The sequence below is a fragment of the Lathamus discolor genome, chromosome 2 (genome assembly GCF_037157495.1).
Source record: "Lathamus discolor isolate bLatDis1 chromosome 2, bLatDis1.hap1, whole genome shotgun sequence".
Classification (NCBI taxonomy): Eukaryota; Metazoa; Chordata; class Aves; order Psittaciformes; family Psittacidae; genus Lathamus; species Lathamus discolor.
In genome coordinates this window covers 44,886,916-44,903,696 of record NC_088885.1, presented here as the reverse complement: position 1 = coordinate 44,903,696, position 16,781 = coordinate 44,886,916, and the positions used below count along the sequence as shown (strand labels likewise).

Below are 16,781 nucleotides of genomic sequence, written 5' to 3'. Positions count from 1 at the left end.
AATGGAGACATCAGAGAAATCAACCTTTTAAATGCTGCCATTTGATACAAGTTTCCTTAGCTTGTTCATGTCTCCATTTTTATTTTGTGGTAGTGAAAACTGCTTTAATCCTGTTTAATTAAATGGTTCTAGGTTTTTTAATTGCTAGTGCTCCCCAAGTTTTGAAGTGAAAATACATGTATGTTTTCAGTTTTGATTGGCACTTTGTATTTAAATGATTTGCATAGTTGTCATCAAATAGTAGTATTTAAAAATAGCAAGAACCATATTTTTCTAAAAATACTTTTTTGACTTTGGACCTTATTTGGCAATTTGGTAGTTGTAGAGGAGAATTTTGGGGGAATACTTACAAGTGACAGTAACTGTTAAATATTAAGCATTATCAAAGCTACCAAAGAATTAAGGACTTCCTTCAGATATTTTGCTTCTAGGCATCATTATTGAAAATAGTTTATGAATTTTTCAGTGTACAAGTGCTGTTTCTTAAATATTGTATGACGTCTTTAAGAAAATGGTACATTTATATTAAATTTTGATTTTAAAAAAATAGGATGTAGTTTGTCTTTCAGATTAATGTTTAGCACTTCTTCACATATTAGCAAGTCTGGCATATCAGCAAAATCAGAATGGGACCTGGAAGTCCTTAATGCGGTTTTGCAGGGGGATTTGGAAATTAATGTATGACATCCCCACTGCGCTGTGATGATTGTGGGTATATTTGGTGTATGTGGGAGTAAGGCTTTTGAACTGAAGTTACTTAAGCAGTTATAGTTTATTCCGGGTTTTGTTTTTTCTTTGCATTGTGGAGCTCTAATCTTCCAGCCTGACTTTTTTTTCTTTTTTTTTTTTTTTTTTTTAAGTCTATGCATATGTTCTTGCAGTGTCTCAGTATATACATGATAATGTACATCAGCTGCTCAGACAGTGAAAGCTAGAATATACGTGTGAAGAGAAACTTAAATGTTCTACTAACCGTAAAATAATACGTAGTCATGCATTGTCTGGTTGGGGTACTTGTTCTGAAACAGTTTCCTTTAGTTTCTTCTATCTGTCATCTGCAAGCACACATGGTGAAGTGGTGACTTGCTTTGTATTTTCTTGCCACTGTATAATTCCGCATTGTTTTCCTGGTTTTAGGGTGCTGCTAGACAGAGCGCATACGGACTACGATAATACATTTCATCAGGTGGATTTGGAAATGTTTTCCTCATCACAACACTCTTCAATCAGTCAATTTGCCAATACCTCAGAAACAAATACCTCGGACAAATCTTTCTCAAAAGACCTCAGTCAAATACTAGTCAATATCAAATCATGTAGATGGCGGCATTTTAGGCCTCGGACACCATCCCTACATGACAGTGACAATGATGAACTCTCCTGTAAGAAATTATACAGGGGTATAAATCGAACAGGCACAGCACAACCCGGGACCCAGACATGCAGTACCTCTATACAAAGTAAAAGTAGCAGTGGTTCAGCACATTTTGGTATGTTCGTTTTGACAAACTTGCTTCTAGAAATTTTAAACTTGGCTCGGAAAATGCAGAGTATCATTAGATCATCCATACTCTACATTGTGGTCTGTTTTGATGATAACAGCCCATCTTCACTTTTATCTCTTTATTTGCTACATAGAATGTTTATTTGTATTTATTGCTAGCAGTAGTGTACTGCACTTCATATTTATGCAAATGCTACTTTGGTGTGTAATCATTATTTTAGAAATATGAAGGTTTAGAAACCAGTATTGTGTAGGGTTTAAGTTGACTCTGAAGATCTGAATTTTTAACATTAAAAATACGTTGATTTAAAGGTTGATGTAAATACTACGTTCCAAATTTTTTTATGGTACAAGGTGTGGTGGTGGTGTGAAATATGTATTTAAAATGTTTGCGTTTAAAATCCCATCATGTTATGAATTTTTATTTGAATTTACCTGGAATTAAATGCCATTTCCCATCTGAAAAATACCCAGCCCACACCCATCGATGCATCTACCTGTGCTTGGCAAAACAGACTAATCACCTCTACATCTTGTCAGCAAGTAACAGATTACATTTTATAGAACCTGAATTACACAGTTGAGGACCTGACTATTGAGTAAACTTGATGTAGTGTTAATTGTTTTTTAATTGGAATACTAGTGGATAGGATAGCTCTTATATTGGATTATTCACACTGGAAGACTGGTATTTACATAGCTAGATGTAAATATAAATAACTTGAATTTTGATCAGATGGTACATTGAATGCTATCTTTTCTATAGAAAGTAAAGTTACTTTTTTACAAAGAAATAACTTGAAAAGTTCACCACCATTTTGTAAGGACGCTGTAGAATCATGTTTTGCTTGCCAGTTTGAATTATGGCTTTGAAAACCAGTTAGAAAACCTGGATGATGTTGGAGTGGGGCTGTGTGTTTCGGAGATTTGCTCAACCAAAGAGTGTTACTCTGGTATTGAATGACTTCAGTCCTGTTTTCCAGTATATCTTGCACCATTTCTCCCTGCACTACCTGTTGGGATTTTTTTTTTCTGCAGATACTTCCTCTTTGCATTTTTAGACTTAGTGGGCAGGTTTGTTCTGCTGCTTTATTTCATGCTTTCTCTCCATGCTGTCTTACAGTAAGTCCTTATCCTCATCCCCAGTTCCTCTCTTCTATGACTGTTCTTGCTGGAAATGTATTAGGGCTAAAACTGAAGATTATTCTAGTTTCTGATCTAAGTACAGCATTTAAATTCTGCCCCTCTGGTGTTTCAAATTCGTAAACCAAGCTCAGCACTGAATGAGGGCAGCCTCTGTCAAGTGACCAGTCTGAACTGTGGTAGATGGTAGAGTTAGGTTATTACTCTGAAAATTAAACTAATGTGATGAATAGATTACATATGCACTATAAAGTATTAATGAGCAATACCTAGTATCTGAAAATCACAGACTTGAAAAATTGGCTGATTGAGTTTAAAGTTACATGTCTTTGTGTGTAAACAAACACACACATCGCCTATAGGGTCTTTTTCCTGAAATAGGTGATTAAGATATTTATCATCCTCATGCAATTATCATTTATGGTGATGAGTCCTGTACAGGATTTTAACTGTGTGTTTGTATTTTGAAGCCTGTGGCAAGGGTAATACATAGGTGTAAGTACCTAGCATATTACATTTGCTTGTGCTTGGAATTCTATGCAGATGGTTTATTTAAGTTAGTATTCTGAACTTTTCCGGATTTAAATGTCATGTAGTTTAGATTCATATATAGGTGCAAACATATCTGAATACATAAATTTCAAATTAGTTACCACTAATTACCATTTGTTATTAACATAACCGGGTAGATTGTACCTGTGTAATTATATGACAACTTAATTGGGATTCTTGTGGCATTGGAGGTGTGTATAAGTATGTGTATATATGGTGTAATGATGATTGTCTGTTTAGGTGTAGGTGTGTGAAAGGAGAATCTTGGTGCTGTTTTCTAGTGTTCTCTTTTCAGTTTCTTAAAGGATTAAGATACGTTGTCTACACATTGTGTGTTTGTCTCATATGTATGAGTTTTATTCAAAAGTGCATGTCAGTTGGAGCTGCAGCAGCTGAGTAATGTCGTCTTGCTGTTTGTAGCAAATACTGTAAAGAACATCAGGTGTCTAACATGTACTGAGGTTTTTCTAATGGTCACTGCTGCAGATTTACAACCCTACAGAGTGTCCCTGTTCCTTTTTCTTAGCTGGCTTTAAAGCTGGAAGTTTGTAGGTGTGGATTTTTAGGTTAGCTTCTCTTTGCCCTCTAGGGTTTTGAAGTGACAGTAGGTCTTTTTACCATAAAATGGTTGTTAACACATCTCTCTTTTTAAAAAATGCTTTTATCTTCTCACTGCTGCTGCGAGTTGTGGTCAAATCATGTTGCTTACATTTAAAATGAAGCTCCTACTGAGATTCTGTAGCAGCCAGTAGAAGTGGTCATGTTGCTGTGTTTATTTTGCATCATCACATGAAGATAAATTTTGTCTGTTTCCATATTAAGTCTATAGAAGTCTTGAATTTTTTCCATCTTGAATGATGCAGACAACATGCTGCTGTGACATGGAAAAAGTGTTGTGGAAAACCTTGCTTTTCAAGTCTGTTATACGTGGCCAGCACAGGAATTAAGATGCTTTCTGATAGAGACTTGATGTTAGATGTGTTACATCCATATTGTTGGATACTTGCATTTAGTAATCAAAAGTTTGAGGCATATAAAACTGCACAGCATGTATAATTCTGTTGCAGCCTTGTGTTTAGGAGGCTCACCAGAGATGCCATTCAAGTGAAGGATTTGAGCACTGGTTCCCAGGCTCCACAGTAAGACCAGGCAACCGTCTTGTATTCTCTTCTACCTTCATCCAGAAGCAAGGTCACTCGAAAAGAAACTCTGCAAACTGTCAGGGCTGAAGAGGCCTAGCTGTTACCTACATTCTGCTTAGTAAATTTGTTATTCTTTCCTTGAGAAGAAGCTTAAGTATTGTAGCAGACTTACTGAAAAATCTTAAAGATATTTGGGATTGTACACCTTACTGTACATGAAACCCTGTGGGCATCCAGAATATAATTAAAGAATATGGAGTAGCTTACCTTGCATTTTCTTATAAACTAGAAATGTAGATGATGTACTCTTTAAGTTGTGTTTTTCTATTCAGTAACTTTTTCTGTGGGAAGTAAGATGGAAATAGCATTTTTCCAAGTAAACTTGGATGCTTTTTTTTGCATCTCTTAATCTGCTTTTTCAAAGTAAGTTTGCACGCCTGGGGGTCTAGCAGGCTTGTGAACTATGCTTCCATTTCACAAATGTATTTAGCATTTCCATCTCCAAATTTGCAATGTTCATTGCTGGACCTGTATTGGGGGGTTTTTTGAGCTGTCATTAAGAATACCTGACACCTTTCCTCGAAAGAAGCAGGAGAAAGCTCCTTAAGTCTTTGTGGCAGTGTTTAGATCTTTTTATTTAACCCTTATATCTGTAATAGTCTCAACACTGCTGTCTGTTTTACTGTGTTCCCTTTTCCAAATGCTGGTTTTTACATTGCAAGATAAACTTGGTCATGAAAAGTACTGACATTTGTAATGACCATCTTCAGTTATCATTGGAACTTAACATTCTTGGCCCATCTGTGGCTGAGATGTTGAGATCCTAGTTGGAAGAAGCAGCAGCCTTGGGAGTAACAGATGTTGATAGCCTACCCTAGGTTTAGTTGAAGGGGGACATTTTAAAAGGAAAATCTTCTTTTGTTTGGGAAATGTGACTGGGGGTGGCGGAAGAGTCAACACTTATTTGGAGACTTTGAGACTTCGCAGTTTTATACTAGATTTTCTTACTTGGCTTCAACCCAGTTGGAGTCATACTTTGCTCCACGGTTCCGGATCCTTGGGCTTGTGTAAACTGTTACACTTTGCATCCCATGGAAGTATGGTCATATTTATAACTGTGGAGTAAACTGTGCGTACCCCAACTGGCCTGTGACATCTTTGTGGAAACTTGTACTAAGAATTACTGGCAGACAAATATAAATGCATAGCAAGCATTTCTAGGTTTCATTCAATGGCTAGTAAAATTCCTCAGTAATTATTTTTGTCTGGTTATCTTCTACTACCAAGTAGGGAGTACGTATATAGATCTTCTGTCTAGTTTCTGATTTCTAAGTCTAGCGTCCTCATGTTAGGAATTTCACACTTAAATTCTATCAGACTGAAATATAAGGCTATTGTAGTAAAAATCAGGGGTGTGATGATTCATGTTCTCATAGTGTCTAATAATGCCATGTTTAAGTAAAATCAATCTTGAACTTCTTTTCAGAAAGTGAAACATCTTTGGGCCTGGTGCATCAAATACTAAATCACACTGATGGCTCTAAGTCTCTCCAATCTTCTGAATTCACTGGTGAGAACTTGATATACAGTAGAAAATATCTAACCAGGCAATGTAAGCCAGATAACATCTTTCATAAGATAGAGATTAAAAATGTGATATTCTGGATTACTTAGTATTGTGAATGATGTTTGCTTTGCATGCACTTTGGCATTAGTAACTACTAATTGTTCTCTTAAACAGCAGGGATGCAATGCTTTCGTGTATTTCCCTTAAGGAAACATTGTAAAATGATGTATCATCTTTCTACACACTTCAGCAATTCTGTAGTTTATGGGATTTCTCAGTTGCAAGCTTTAGTTACATGATCTTACTTCTGTTACCTGATTGAAACTGACTTTTTAATGGCCATCGCCTCAGCTGTGAAGGCTTAGGGAATTCCACACTCTGGACCTAACATTTCGGCTCATGAAAACAGATACTTAACTTGATGTTATGAAGAAACTGGCTTTTTTTTTTTTTTTTTTTTTTAAGTTACTCTAATTAAATTTCTAGTTCTTTAGATGTTTGACAGAACTGAAGCATTTGTTGAAAAGTTTAATTAAGCTGTGCGAGTCTCTAGTATTAAAAACATTTTTAATCTTATTTAAAAAAATAAGCTTACCTCAATAGGTCATTGTGTTTAATCCACAAAGCTTGCTCCGTTTCCCTAGCAGATCTAGGGAGCATCTTCTATTCAGGAAATGAAAAGGAATTCTAGTAGAGGGACCAGGCATTTACGCATGCTTTTTCTGCTTTCCAGGATATGCTTTGTAGGTTTTAGGAAATCGGTTCATGTGGTCAATTTTTCTGAAGTCTGTGTTTTCCTCCCTAAGGGAAGCAGAGTAACAACTAGAGAGTCACCTCACAGTAAAACTTGAAGCAGTAGTTGGGAGGGGAGGTTGTGGCTGCTTAGCATGCAAAGATTGATCTCTTCATACAGATGGCACAGTTGGCCTTCCTTCTCACTGGTTTGGCCACTTCTGGGAAGGACTTGCATTTTCAGAGAAGCTAAATGTAAGCTACAGCATTGTAAGGTTAGTGCATATTAAATGCTGTGGTAAAATCAGTTAGCGTTGTAAAAATAGTTTTATATTGCAGTATAAAACTGCTGAGAGCTATGAATCTCTGAGAAACCCAGTGACAGCATCACTCTGTATGTGCTTCAGGAAAAGCCACCTGTTGATATCAGCATCCCACAGAATTTGGTAGATACGCAGAGAGAATTGAAAGGTGTCATTCAGTGGCTTAATTTGAGTGAAAAGGGGGTATGTAATTGTCCCAGAGATTACAAGTATTTTGCTTACAGTCATGGAAATGATTGTAGAAAAATATACTCATAATGAAGTGTGCAATAACTCTATTTTTTTAACAACACAAAATTGGTGGCTGTTGCTAGGGAGATACTAAGCAGTCATTTATCCTGTCAGTCATTCTCAGTAATGTACAGTGGTTCTTCCCTTGTGTTCATAGCTGCAAACTCCTGAAGGTTTTTCTTCTATCTTCCATTCCTTTTTGCAGTCTGTAAGCCACAAAACATTTTTCTTACTTGCTGACAAAGTATAGCACTCATACAGCTGCAGAATAGGTGCATGCATCTCCCAAGCTACTAAATGAAGAGGTTAACAGCATAACTCAATGTACGGACTTAAAATCCTGGAGGTTGTCTCAACTGGAATGTTAAACTTGATTCAGAATTCTACTAGAAACAACTCAGAAGCATACTGGCTTTTAATTGTTCCAATTCAAAACTATGCTGCGAAAAAGCAAGAAAGAAGCATTTATGTAGACTAGTCTCTTCAGTAAAATTTGAGCTACCTATCTTTTGACAGCCATCTTGAGAGCTGGGTAACTCCAGGTGGGGTTGTGTCTTGAAGATTCCTAATGCTTCAGGTCAGGAAGGGAGTTGGGTTAGGTTAATTTAAGGAGTCAGGTGACTTGCATACATTTCTAAAAGTGTCTTGGAAAGCATGTAAAAATTTGGGGGGAAGGTGCAGTTGTTAGCTATGAAAGACAGTGAAGATACTCTGAAATTATAATGTTCGTACTTACAGTGTATCAGTAGCAGTGGTTGAGGTATTCCCACTTCCACTCCTCACTGGATTCTGTGTAATGAATGAAACTGGATGTTTTGTCACTGTCTAAATCAGTAAATTCTGTAGTCTTAAATAGTCATTACTGTATGATGGAGCCGTGTCTGCTGTGGCCCTAGTACACTGAGAAGAGTCTAAACACTGCACTTCTGTCTAGGGCTGCTGAAGTGAAAATCTGTTTTAAAATCTCATGTGTCATCTTTAACCATTGAATGTTCTGTCTTTTTTTGAACTTGAAGCTGTTGTCCAGTTGTCTGTTGCTTTACTAATTTTTTTAAAGCCTTGGAGGTCTCCAGTAATATCAGGAACGTGTAACTTTATGTAGCAATGCTCTTCTGAGTTACTAGAAATGTGGTTGCTGATTGAAGGATATAGAAGAGGTCTGAGTTTGCTTCTTGCCTGCTGTTTTTTTCTTTTTCCAGGCAGATAAAAGACCAGTGTATGACACAAAAGAAAATTACATTAGTTTTTTTGCTACATTTCTGCATTTACCATTTTTCTCTGACACAGGTGAAATATTTCCAGGTGCAGCCTTTCTCTTTAGAATAAAAATGAGAAGAGGTAACCAAACTTCAGGAAGAAAGTCCTTGGGGACACTGTTACTGTTTTTCTACAGAAAGTGGTGTTAATAAGGTGCTAAGTTTGGCGCCTGTGCAATTGCATCCGTGATAGCTTTGTAGGCAAGAAAAATTCTCTGTGAGCCATCTCCATTAACCCATTAATAGTGGCTACATTTTATGGTCTGCACTGCATTCTATTTTAATTGCTTTTAAAAAGAAAAGTTTAACTTACTCTAGGCCTTTGAGGAGTTTAAGGCTGTGACTGCAAATGTAGAGGCACAGGCAGTTCCTGAAACGCTTTCGCCAATTCCAGTCACAATTATGTGCCACAGAAGATGACTTTCTGAAGTTAAATAGGTGGAATACTCTCATGTAGAGTACATACAAACATTTTTTTTTTTTTTATGCATGGGAAGGATTGTTTTCAGAAGCAACTTAACATATAGGCTTATTTTTTCAACAGAAATGTAATATAGAATCATAGAATGGTTTGGGTTGAAAGGGACCTTAAAGATCATTCAGTTCCAACCCCCTGCCACAGACCAGGGACACCTTCCACTAAACCAGGTTGCTCAAAGTTCTGCCCAGCTGGGCCTTAGAACACTTGCAGGGATGGGGCAGCCACAGCTTACTGGCACAGGCTGCCCAGAGGTCTCACTATCCTCACAGTGAGTAATTTTTTCCTAATATCTGATCTAAATCTACCCTCTGTCAGCTTAAAACCATTCCCCCTTGTCCTGTCACTATACGCCCTCATAAAAAGTCCCTCTTCAGTTTTCTTGTAGGCCCCCTTTTTAGGTACTGGAAAGTGCTGTAAGGTCTCCCCTAAGCCTTCTCTTCTGCAGGCTGAACAAGCTCTCAGCCAACTCTTCCAACTCTCAGCTGTCTTCATAGGAGAGGTGCTCCAGCCCTCATGTCATCTTGATACAGACTGTACTCTCAGAGCAGTGTTAGTGAGCAGAATACATGGTGGCTTTTAATGGAAGAGGAATAAAGTATGCTGTGTCCTAATTTGCAGGTCTTCAGAAGAAATTATAATCGATCAGTAGTAATGTATTCAGTAAAGCCTTCAGTGTAGTGCTGCTTCAGCATGGAGAGGGAAGAGCTATCTTACATAATTACAATCTATACTCTCTTCTGGTGTATAAGCATCTGGATATGCTGTGAAATGGAAAAGGAATATTGGGTTATTTTAGGAGGCTGTAGCTTGCAGCAGTCCTTTAATGGGCAGTGTTGTGTGTCTAAACTGGATGAAACTGATTAATTCAGAATCTCGCAGTAAATCTCTAGTGTTTTAAATAGTATTTTGAAATATCTAGTAGGCTTTTACCTGTAGTAAGGTAAACAGCAAAAATGTTGCAGAGTGTTTCAACCTAAATTGGAAAACTTGAAATAAATTGTTCTTCAGTGTATTTTCAGTCATCATGGGTAAATGGCCATTTCCATGATATTTTCAAGGTCGTCTTTTGTATTTGGATATTTGAGCGGAAGTAAGAGAAGCAGTTTGAATATGGATGAGGGTGGTGGTCATGTAAGGGTTCTTTTGTCACCTGTTTACTTTGAGAGCTGTGTAACTGTTATCATAGCAGGGGGAACTTAGAGCTGTAAGGGGCACAGAGTACTTAAACATACTGATGCACAGTTTGAAAAATACAGTTAGTCTAAATGTCCCAGAAAGAAGGGGGAGCACTTAAAGACTGTCCTAAGTAATGGCTATCCTAGAAACACAGCTTGTCTCGAGAAACTTCGTATCCTCTGTTTTTCCAAAAGAAGACAGTATTTTGGGGGTGGTTAAACCAACACAGGTGGCTGTACTTACAGCTTTTTTTTTTTCATAGCTAAAATCTGACATATGCTTAAGGCTTGAAAACTGCAAATATCTATTAATAACTTAATCAAATGGACAAAAGTGAGATGGTTATGATGATGGAAATTTTAATTCAGTCAAAGATGGTGATGTAACATGCCGTTTTTTGCCCATTTCCCTCTTCCAGTCTGTAAGTTACCTTTATTTACATCACTTATCCAACCTATTCCTAAGCAGTATAGTATCATAGAATGGTTTGGGTTGGAAAGGACCTTAAGGTCATCTAGTTTCAACCCCCTGCCATGGGCAGGAATGTCTCACACTAGACCAGGTTGCCCAAGGCTCTGTCCAGCCTGGCCTTGAACAATGCCAGGGATGGAGAATTTACCATATATGTGATAATATATAATTGTGTCATACTGTAGAATACAACACCTAACTAATAATACATGAAACTTTCTATGCCATTGGCACTCTGTTGGCTAAATAATTCCACTTCTAAATTTTAGGGGTTTTAAAAAACAATAAATCACTACTAATAAATATAAATGAAACATCCATCAGTAGCAGAACAGTACATGCATTTTTCTCCCTTTATTACGTACTATTCAGCTTTCTGCGTGTTTATGGGCTGAAGCTTTCTTGCTCTAACTGATGTGTTTGGTGACAGTTAAAAAAAGAAAATCAAAAGGGCTTTTAGTTTATATAAAGTAGAATTAAAATTTAAACATCCACATCCTGAATATTTGGTTTTAAAATTACAGTTTTAGGTTTAGGGTTTTTTTTATTAGTGAGGGCATTTGTGAATGGTGTTACTACTAAGCTGTTCCCCTAGGAATGACTTTAAAACGTTGAAGAAATAAAGCAAGCTGAAATGAGATTTAACAAGCATTGGGAAATAATTTTCCAGCAACATAAATAAGTGCTACATCCCTATTTGCTGATGTATATTATTTACAGAAAATTAGTAATGTAACAGCTGAATAAAATTTTGTAACTTCACGTGCTCAGATAGCGAAGTGCTGGTAATAACTTAGTGCTGTTTCCAGTACAGGCTAGAAGGATTTGGAGCAGTGTTTAAAAATAAATAAAATGTCACAAATACACTGGAAAAATGCATGCTCAGCAGTGTTTGCTCTGTTTGTTTATAGACACTAATTCTTCTTTTGGTTAGCCAGTTGTATTGACTTGTTATTCCAGTTTAAACGTAAGGTACAATTGCTCTTCAGAATCCAGAATCTTCTTGTATCCAGAAGCAGGAGATGATCATAGCTTTGATAGAAACAGATTTTCTTGAGGCAGACAAGCCTGAAGAGGTAAATTTTGCAAAAGAAATTTTAAAAATTGCAGTCTGTGAACAGGATTCAAGCGATTTGTTGCCAAACAGTAGCAAACTTCCCCAGAAGTGCGGCTTCCACTGCAGTGTTTGAATACTGTTTACAGAACTTACTTGAGAGCATTTTATCTGAAGATAAAATTGACGGAAAGGTGTATCCTAGGCAGAATTCGCAAGGGGATTCACATTTCAGCCTTAGTTCAGGTTTAAATTGAAAACAGACTTCCTTTCTTTTTGGATAAAACATTTTACAAAGTTAATCAATGAATTAATGGCTTCCCAGCACGGGGCATCCCCTTGTGAATCTATACAATTAATGCTGGGTTTATTGATTTTATAATTGTGAGCAAGCTGGATAGAATTCTCTTTGATTTTCGATGCACTGACTTACTGGGTCACCTTTCAAAGATTTGAGATAATGATATAGTTCTGTCAAATTCTGTGTTGGAGTTGCTTGTACACGTGTGATTAAAACCAAAAAAATGCTGCGCTGTGATAGCCTGCACAGTTGGAGGCATGCCCAGTTTAATGTTTCTGACTAAACTTAAACATAAATCTTAATTTTAGGTATTCGCTACCATCAGAACACTGTCTGTGAGGGCTGAAAGCATGCAATGGCCGAGCTTTGCACATTAGCCAGCTTTACTAATAATGCGGACACTGTAATTTCCTGAAGTGAAAACAGTGATGCCATTTCTACCTGCAGTTTCTTTTTAATCAGTCATTACAGAGTTCTGGTGGTTTTGATTGTGTTTTGGTTCCCTCCTCCCCCTCCCTTTTTTTGTATCTTGAGCTGAAAGCAGAGCATTTACCACCTATATACTGAAAAATCAGCTTAAAAAGAGAAGTCTTGAACAAAAATTGCCAGGAGGATGATAGCCTTTTTGTCATAAAGGTGCAGTAAGGCTCTTGGGAACTTGCTGTGGTGTATTATTATTTTATTACTATTACGTAGGATTAAAAAATAGATGTGTTTATATACACAGCATCTACATATTTTGATATAGTATTTTCTCATTTTATATTTTGTTCAGCATTTACAGCCGAACAATACCAGCAACATCAACAGCAACTGGCACTAATGCAGAAACAGCAGCTTGCACAAATTCATCAACAGCAAGCAAATAGTAATTCTTCTGCCAACACATCACAGGTGAGGGATTTGTCTGTGCTATGATTTATCCCTCATTGTTTCCCACCAGGGTTCATCTCTAATTGTCAACTGTTGCCATAGAACCTTGAAACTAACCAACAGGAAAGTGGCTTTCGCCTGAATCTACATCATAGCCATTCTGTAAAGTGTTTAGAAGGGACACTGCAGGTGAGTGTAGCAGGCATTGCCTCTGCTCCCTCTTAAACAAACAAACAAAAAAGATGGGTCAGGTCAACTAATGACATTTTCAAAGCCTAAGAAATATGAATTGCAGCGATCTCCAGCCATGTCATTATCCTCTTGATAGTGGGGGATTTCTAGAGAAGGGTTTTTAGTTAATAACTAAAGCTAACTCCTAAATATGTTCTCCATACAGCTCTGGAAGTGTCTAATATTCATAAATTTATAGTGATTACAGTGGTGATGGACAGCATACAAGGGTTCAGAAGTTGTTTGCAATCTGAGCCTCTGAGTCTGAATATGGTTTAGAATTTCATGAAACCAAGGTGACCTGTGAAACAGTGTTCCATAGAACTTTGGAAATAAGTCTGTATTTTAAATAGTTGGGGATTTTCGTCTCTGTTGTTATAATGGACCTAAAAGTGCATGATTAAAAAAATGACAGTTCAGATTTTAGTTAGTTTTACCAAATGCTAACAGTTTGGTCTGAGAGAATGACTGGCCACATTTCTGACTTACATGTATTGATTTTTGTTTTACTAGTTTACGTGTAGCTTTAGAATGGGGAGAGTACTGACTCTTGGAAGCCTCGCTCACATATGTTTGCCACCATTGTTCTTTCTAGGGTTTTGTTTCCAAGACACTGGATTCTGTTAGTGCTCAATTTGCCGCTTCAGCTTTGGTTACATCAGAACAACTGATGGGATTCAAAATGAAGGATGATGTGGTGCTTGGAATTGGGGTGAATGGCATTCTTCAAGCCTCAGGTACGCAGCTATTCAATGGAATTTGACTGCATTCTGATGTTTACAGTGGAGTTATGTCTGTCTGGAGTATTTTCCAAAAACAATGAGCTTAATCTGTTCTGTTTCTCTTTTGCAGGAGTGTACAAGGGCTTACACCTCAGTAGTACTACACCTACAGCACTTGTCCATACAAGTTCTTCATCAACAGCAGGTTCAGCCTTGTTACAGCCTTCAAATATAACGCAGACTTCAAGTTCCCACAGTGCACTGAGTCACCAAGTAACTGCTGCCAATTCTGCAACAACTCAGGTTCTGATTGGGAACAACATTCGATTAACTGTACCCTCATCAGTTGCCACTGTAAACTCTATTACCACACTCAATGCACGACACATACCTAGGACTTTAAGTGCTGTTCCATCATCTGCCTTAAAGCTGGCTGCAGCAACAAATTGTCAGGTGCCCAAGGTTCCAGCTTCCTCCTCTGTGGATGCAGTACCAAGGTAGGGTTTTTTTAATATCTGATCTTTATTTTGCTTGATAAATATGTTTATGATAAATATCAGTTGTATTAGATGAGGCTGGCTTAAATTAACACTGTGTATGATGGTGGTCAAAAGGGTTACATGGGGAGGAATACAAGAACAGACAGACTTCTACACTGACAGTTTTCCAGGATGTTCTGCTAGACACCAGATCAAAAATAAGCATTAACTCAAAAGTGAAACTGATGATCTGCTAATACTATACCATATAAAAATTCTCCATTGTTGAGTACAGTTTTTGGCTCTTAACTCCTACTTGAAGGCTGAACTTTCCCAAAATTAAATCTCTGTCTGCCCTTAAAAGTAAGTCTGCCAGGAATGAACGTAGGGTAGAGCTGGTCTGGCTGCATTCAGAGATGTTTCTGTAATTCGAACACTGCAGAAGACTTGAGAGGACATGTTGTATTTTGTGAGAAAAGCACGTGTCACATTCTTTAGGTAAAATAAATAATTTTCATTTCAAAATTACTGTTACTAATTTGTCATCTTCATTACTTTAAGATACTTGGCTAGAAGATTAATTAAAATAGATTCAACAGGAAGTCAGTTCAGTGTTCCCTTGGATAATTCCAGATTTTGTAGCTGGTGACTTCATCAGCAGCTTTTTATTGCACATTTTTTGTTACTTCATCACAGACTTTGATGCTTAGAACACTTTTTTTTTGTTTGTTTCCACTGTGACACAGTGCTTTATGGCAGGGTTTTACAGCGTGACAAGTGTTCCGAGTAGTCATTGCTGGGAGTTAAGGATACAGTAAATCTGGAAGTGTAAGATGAGTGTATTTCATGGTCTCTTTGCTTTTCAGTTTAATGTCTTTGCTGCGTTTTAACAGCTCTCTGTACTGATAAGCAGTTGTCTGGGGAGTAGTTTTTGCTGTCTTCTCCCAGTCTTGTTAATTTATTTATCTCATACTCTCTCAACAGGGAAAACCATGAAACGGAGAAGCCAGCACTGAACAATATAGCGGACAATACAGTAGCAATGGAGGTGACGTAGTTTCCATAGGAGTGAAACTGCAGCCTTGGGAACTTGTTTAGGTGCTATGCATCAGTAGCATTTTGAATGCAAGGGGTGATGGAATGCCGCACATTGCGTTTCCATGGCAGCTGTGGGGACTTGACAGCAATGCACATCTCTCATGCTTTGGTTTTTCTTTTCTTACTGTTAATAGGAAAGAATCAACATCTGTAAATTAACAATACAGCAATTATCTGTACAGTACTGCATATTTGTAATACCCTTGTATATATGTTACTTGAATACAGAACTGTTCATTTGTGATGCTTTGCACTTGGGGAGGGGGGAGGGAGGGAAACAAACTGCAACAAAGTAAGAGTGTGAGATGTGAGATTGTATAGAGATGAAAAAGTGTCATCACATCATGTGCATGGTGCGGAACCTGCTGTTTTATCTATTTATTGTGCCGTGTTTACAGTTTTTTGTACACTGTACCTTCATTGGTTCCTGTGCTGTAGTAAATGTGTTAGGTAGCTGTGGACTCCTTGGTATTTTGTAAATGGTATAACATAACTTGGTTCCCCTCTGGGTCCCTGAGTTTTCTGTGTATCATGTGAAAAATGGTGACATACATACAGAATTTTTTAAAAAGGCATCAGTTGAAGAATGGGGAATGTACTGTTTAATGGGGATCTTCCTGTTTGAGTATCGCAAGACAAGTAACAAGCTAATAATGAAGTCTCAATTCTCCCATCCTAGCTTGTCCGCAGGCATGTGGGCAGTTTCTGGTACTTAAAGCACTAAGGTTATGTTGCTGCTCCCCTCGTTAGTCCCATTTCCTTGCACACCAAAAAGTGTTAGTATGCAAATGGAGTCCTTACAACTGGAGTTTTTATGTTGTCTTGCCCTTTTTGAAGACATTGTATTTTTTTATTGTATTACTGTTTTTAAGACTTCATTCTTTACTTGTTCTTAAGAAAAAGGATATAAGGGAGAAGAATGCAGTAATTGCTGTACGTGTATCATCATTCCAGTTTCTAAAACAGCCAGCTTTTTTCCTTTTAAGATTCTCCAGAAGGCTGCAAGGCCAGAACCACAACTATCGGGTGCCTTCCTTTGGAAATATTTGCCCTCTCTTCTGTGAAGAGAATGGTACTTAACAGACTACTATTAGTGCTTTGTCAGTACCGAAGTCTGAATGCCCACTCCAATGGCATACATTATCCTTAAGGTTTTTAATCCCACCTGGAAAAATTGTGACAGAACTCTCACAAAATAAACCCAGGGCATTACATGTTGACAAAAAAGTGTGGTTGTGTTTTCTTAATTTAAAGTTCTTTAATAATTCTTGCTTTTATCCAAAGAATTTGGTCTTTTGAGGTAGCCATCCTTACAGTTTAGAGAGGAAGAGTAATGACTATGTGATGGCAGCTGTCAAGAATTTTACCAATGATAACACTAAAGACAGTTTCTTGATACTTTTGTGGAAAACTCAGGAAAACCGAGTTACTAGAAGGGTATTACA

At 37.4% G+C, this 16,781-nt stretch overlaps 1 protein-coding gene across 7 annotated transcripts in view; it reads left to right on the top strand.

Annotated features, from left to right (window-relative positions):
• EPC1 (enhancer of polycomb homolog 1) overlaps positions 1–16,563 on the top strand; it is a 52,694-nt gene extending 36,131 nt beyond the window's left edge. The window contains exons 10-16 of one of the 7 annotated variants that reach the window (XM_065666700.1): positions 1,138–1,490; positions 5,828–5,911; positions 12,709–12,827; positions 12,909–12,995; positions 13,633–13,774; positions 13,890–14,256; positions 15,223–16,563. In XM_065666700.1, the coding sequence (XP_065522772.1) occupies positions 1,138–1,490; positions 5,828–5,911; positions 12,709–12,827; positions 12,909–12,995; positions 13,633–13,774; positions 13,890–14,256; positions 15,223–15,295 (1,225 nt within the window). In that variant the 3' untranslated portion in view covers positions 15,296–16,563. Of the gene's footprint in view, positions 1–1,137; positions 1,491–5,827; positions 5,954–12,708; positions 12,828–12,876; positions 12,996–13,632; positions 13,775–13,889; positions 14,257–15,222 lie in introns of those variants that run through there. The other 6 variants (XM_065666701.1, XM_065666702.1, XM_065666703.1 and 3 more) reach the window with 6 other exon arrangements.
• The last annotated feature ends 218 nt before the right edge of the window (positions 16,564–16,781 follow it).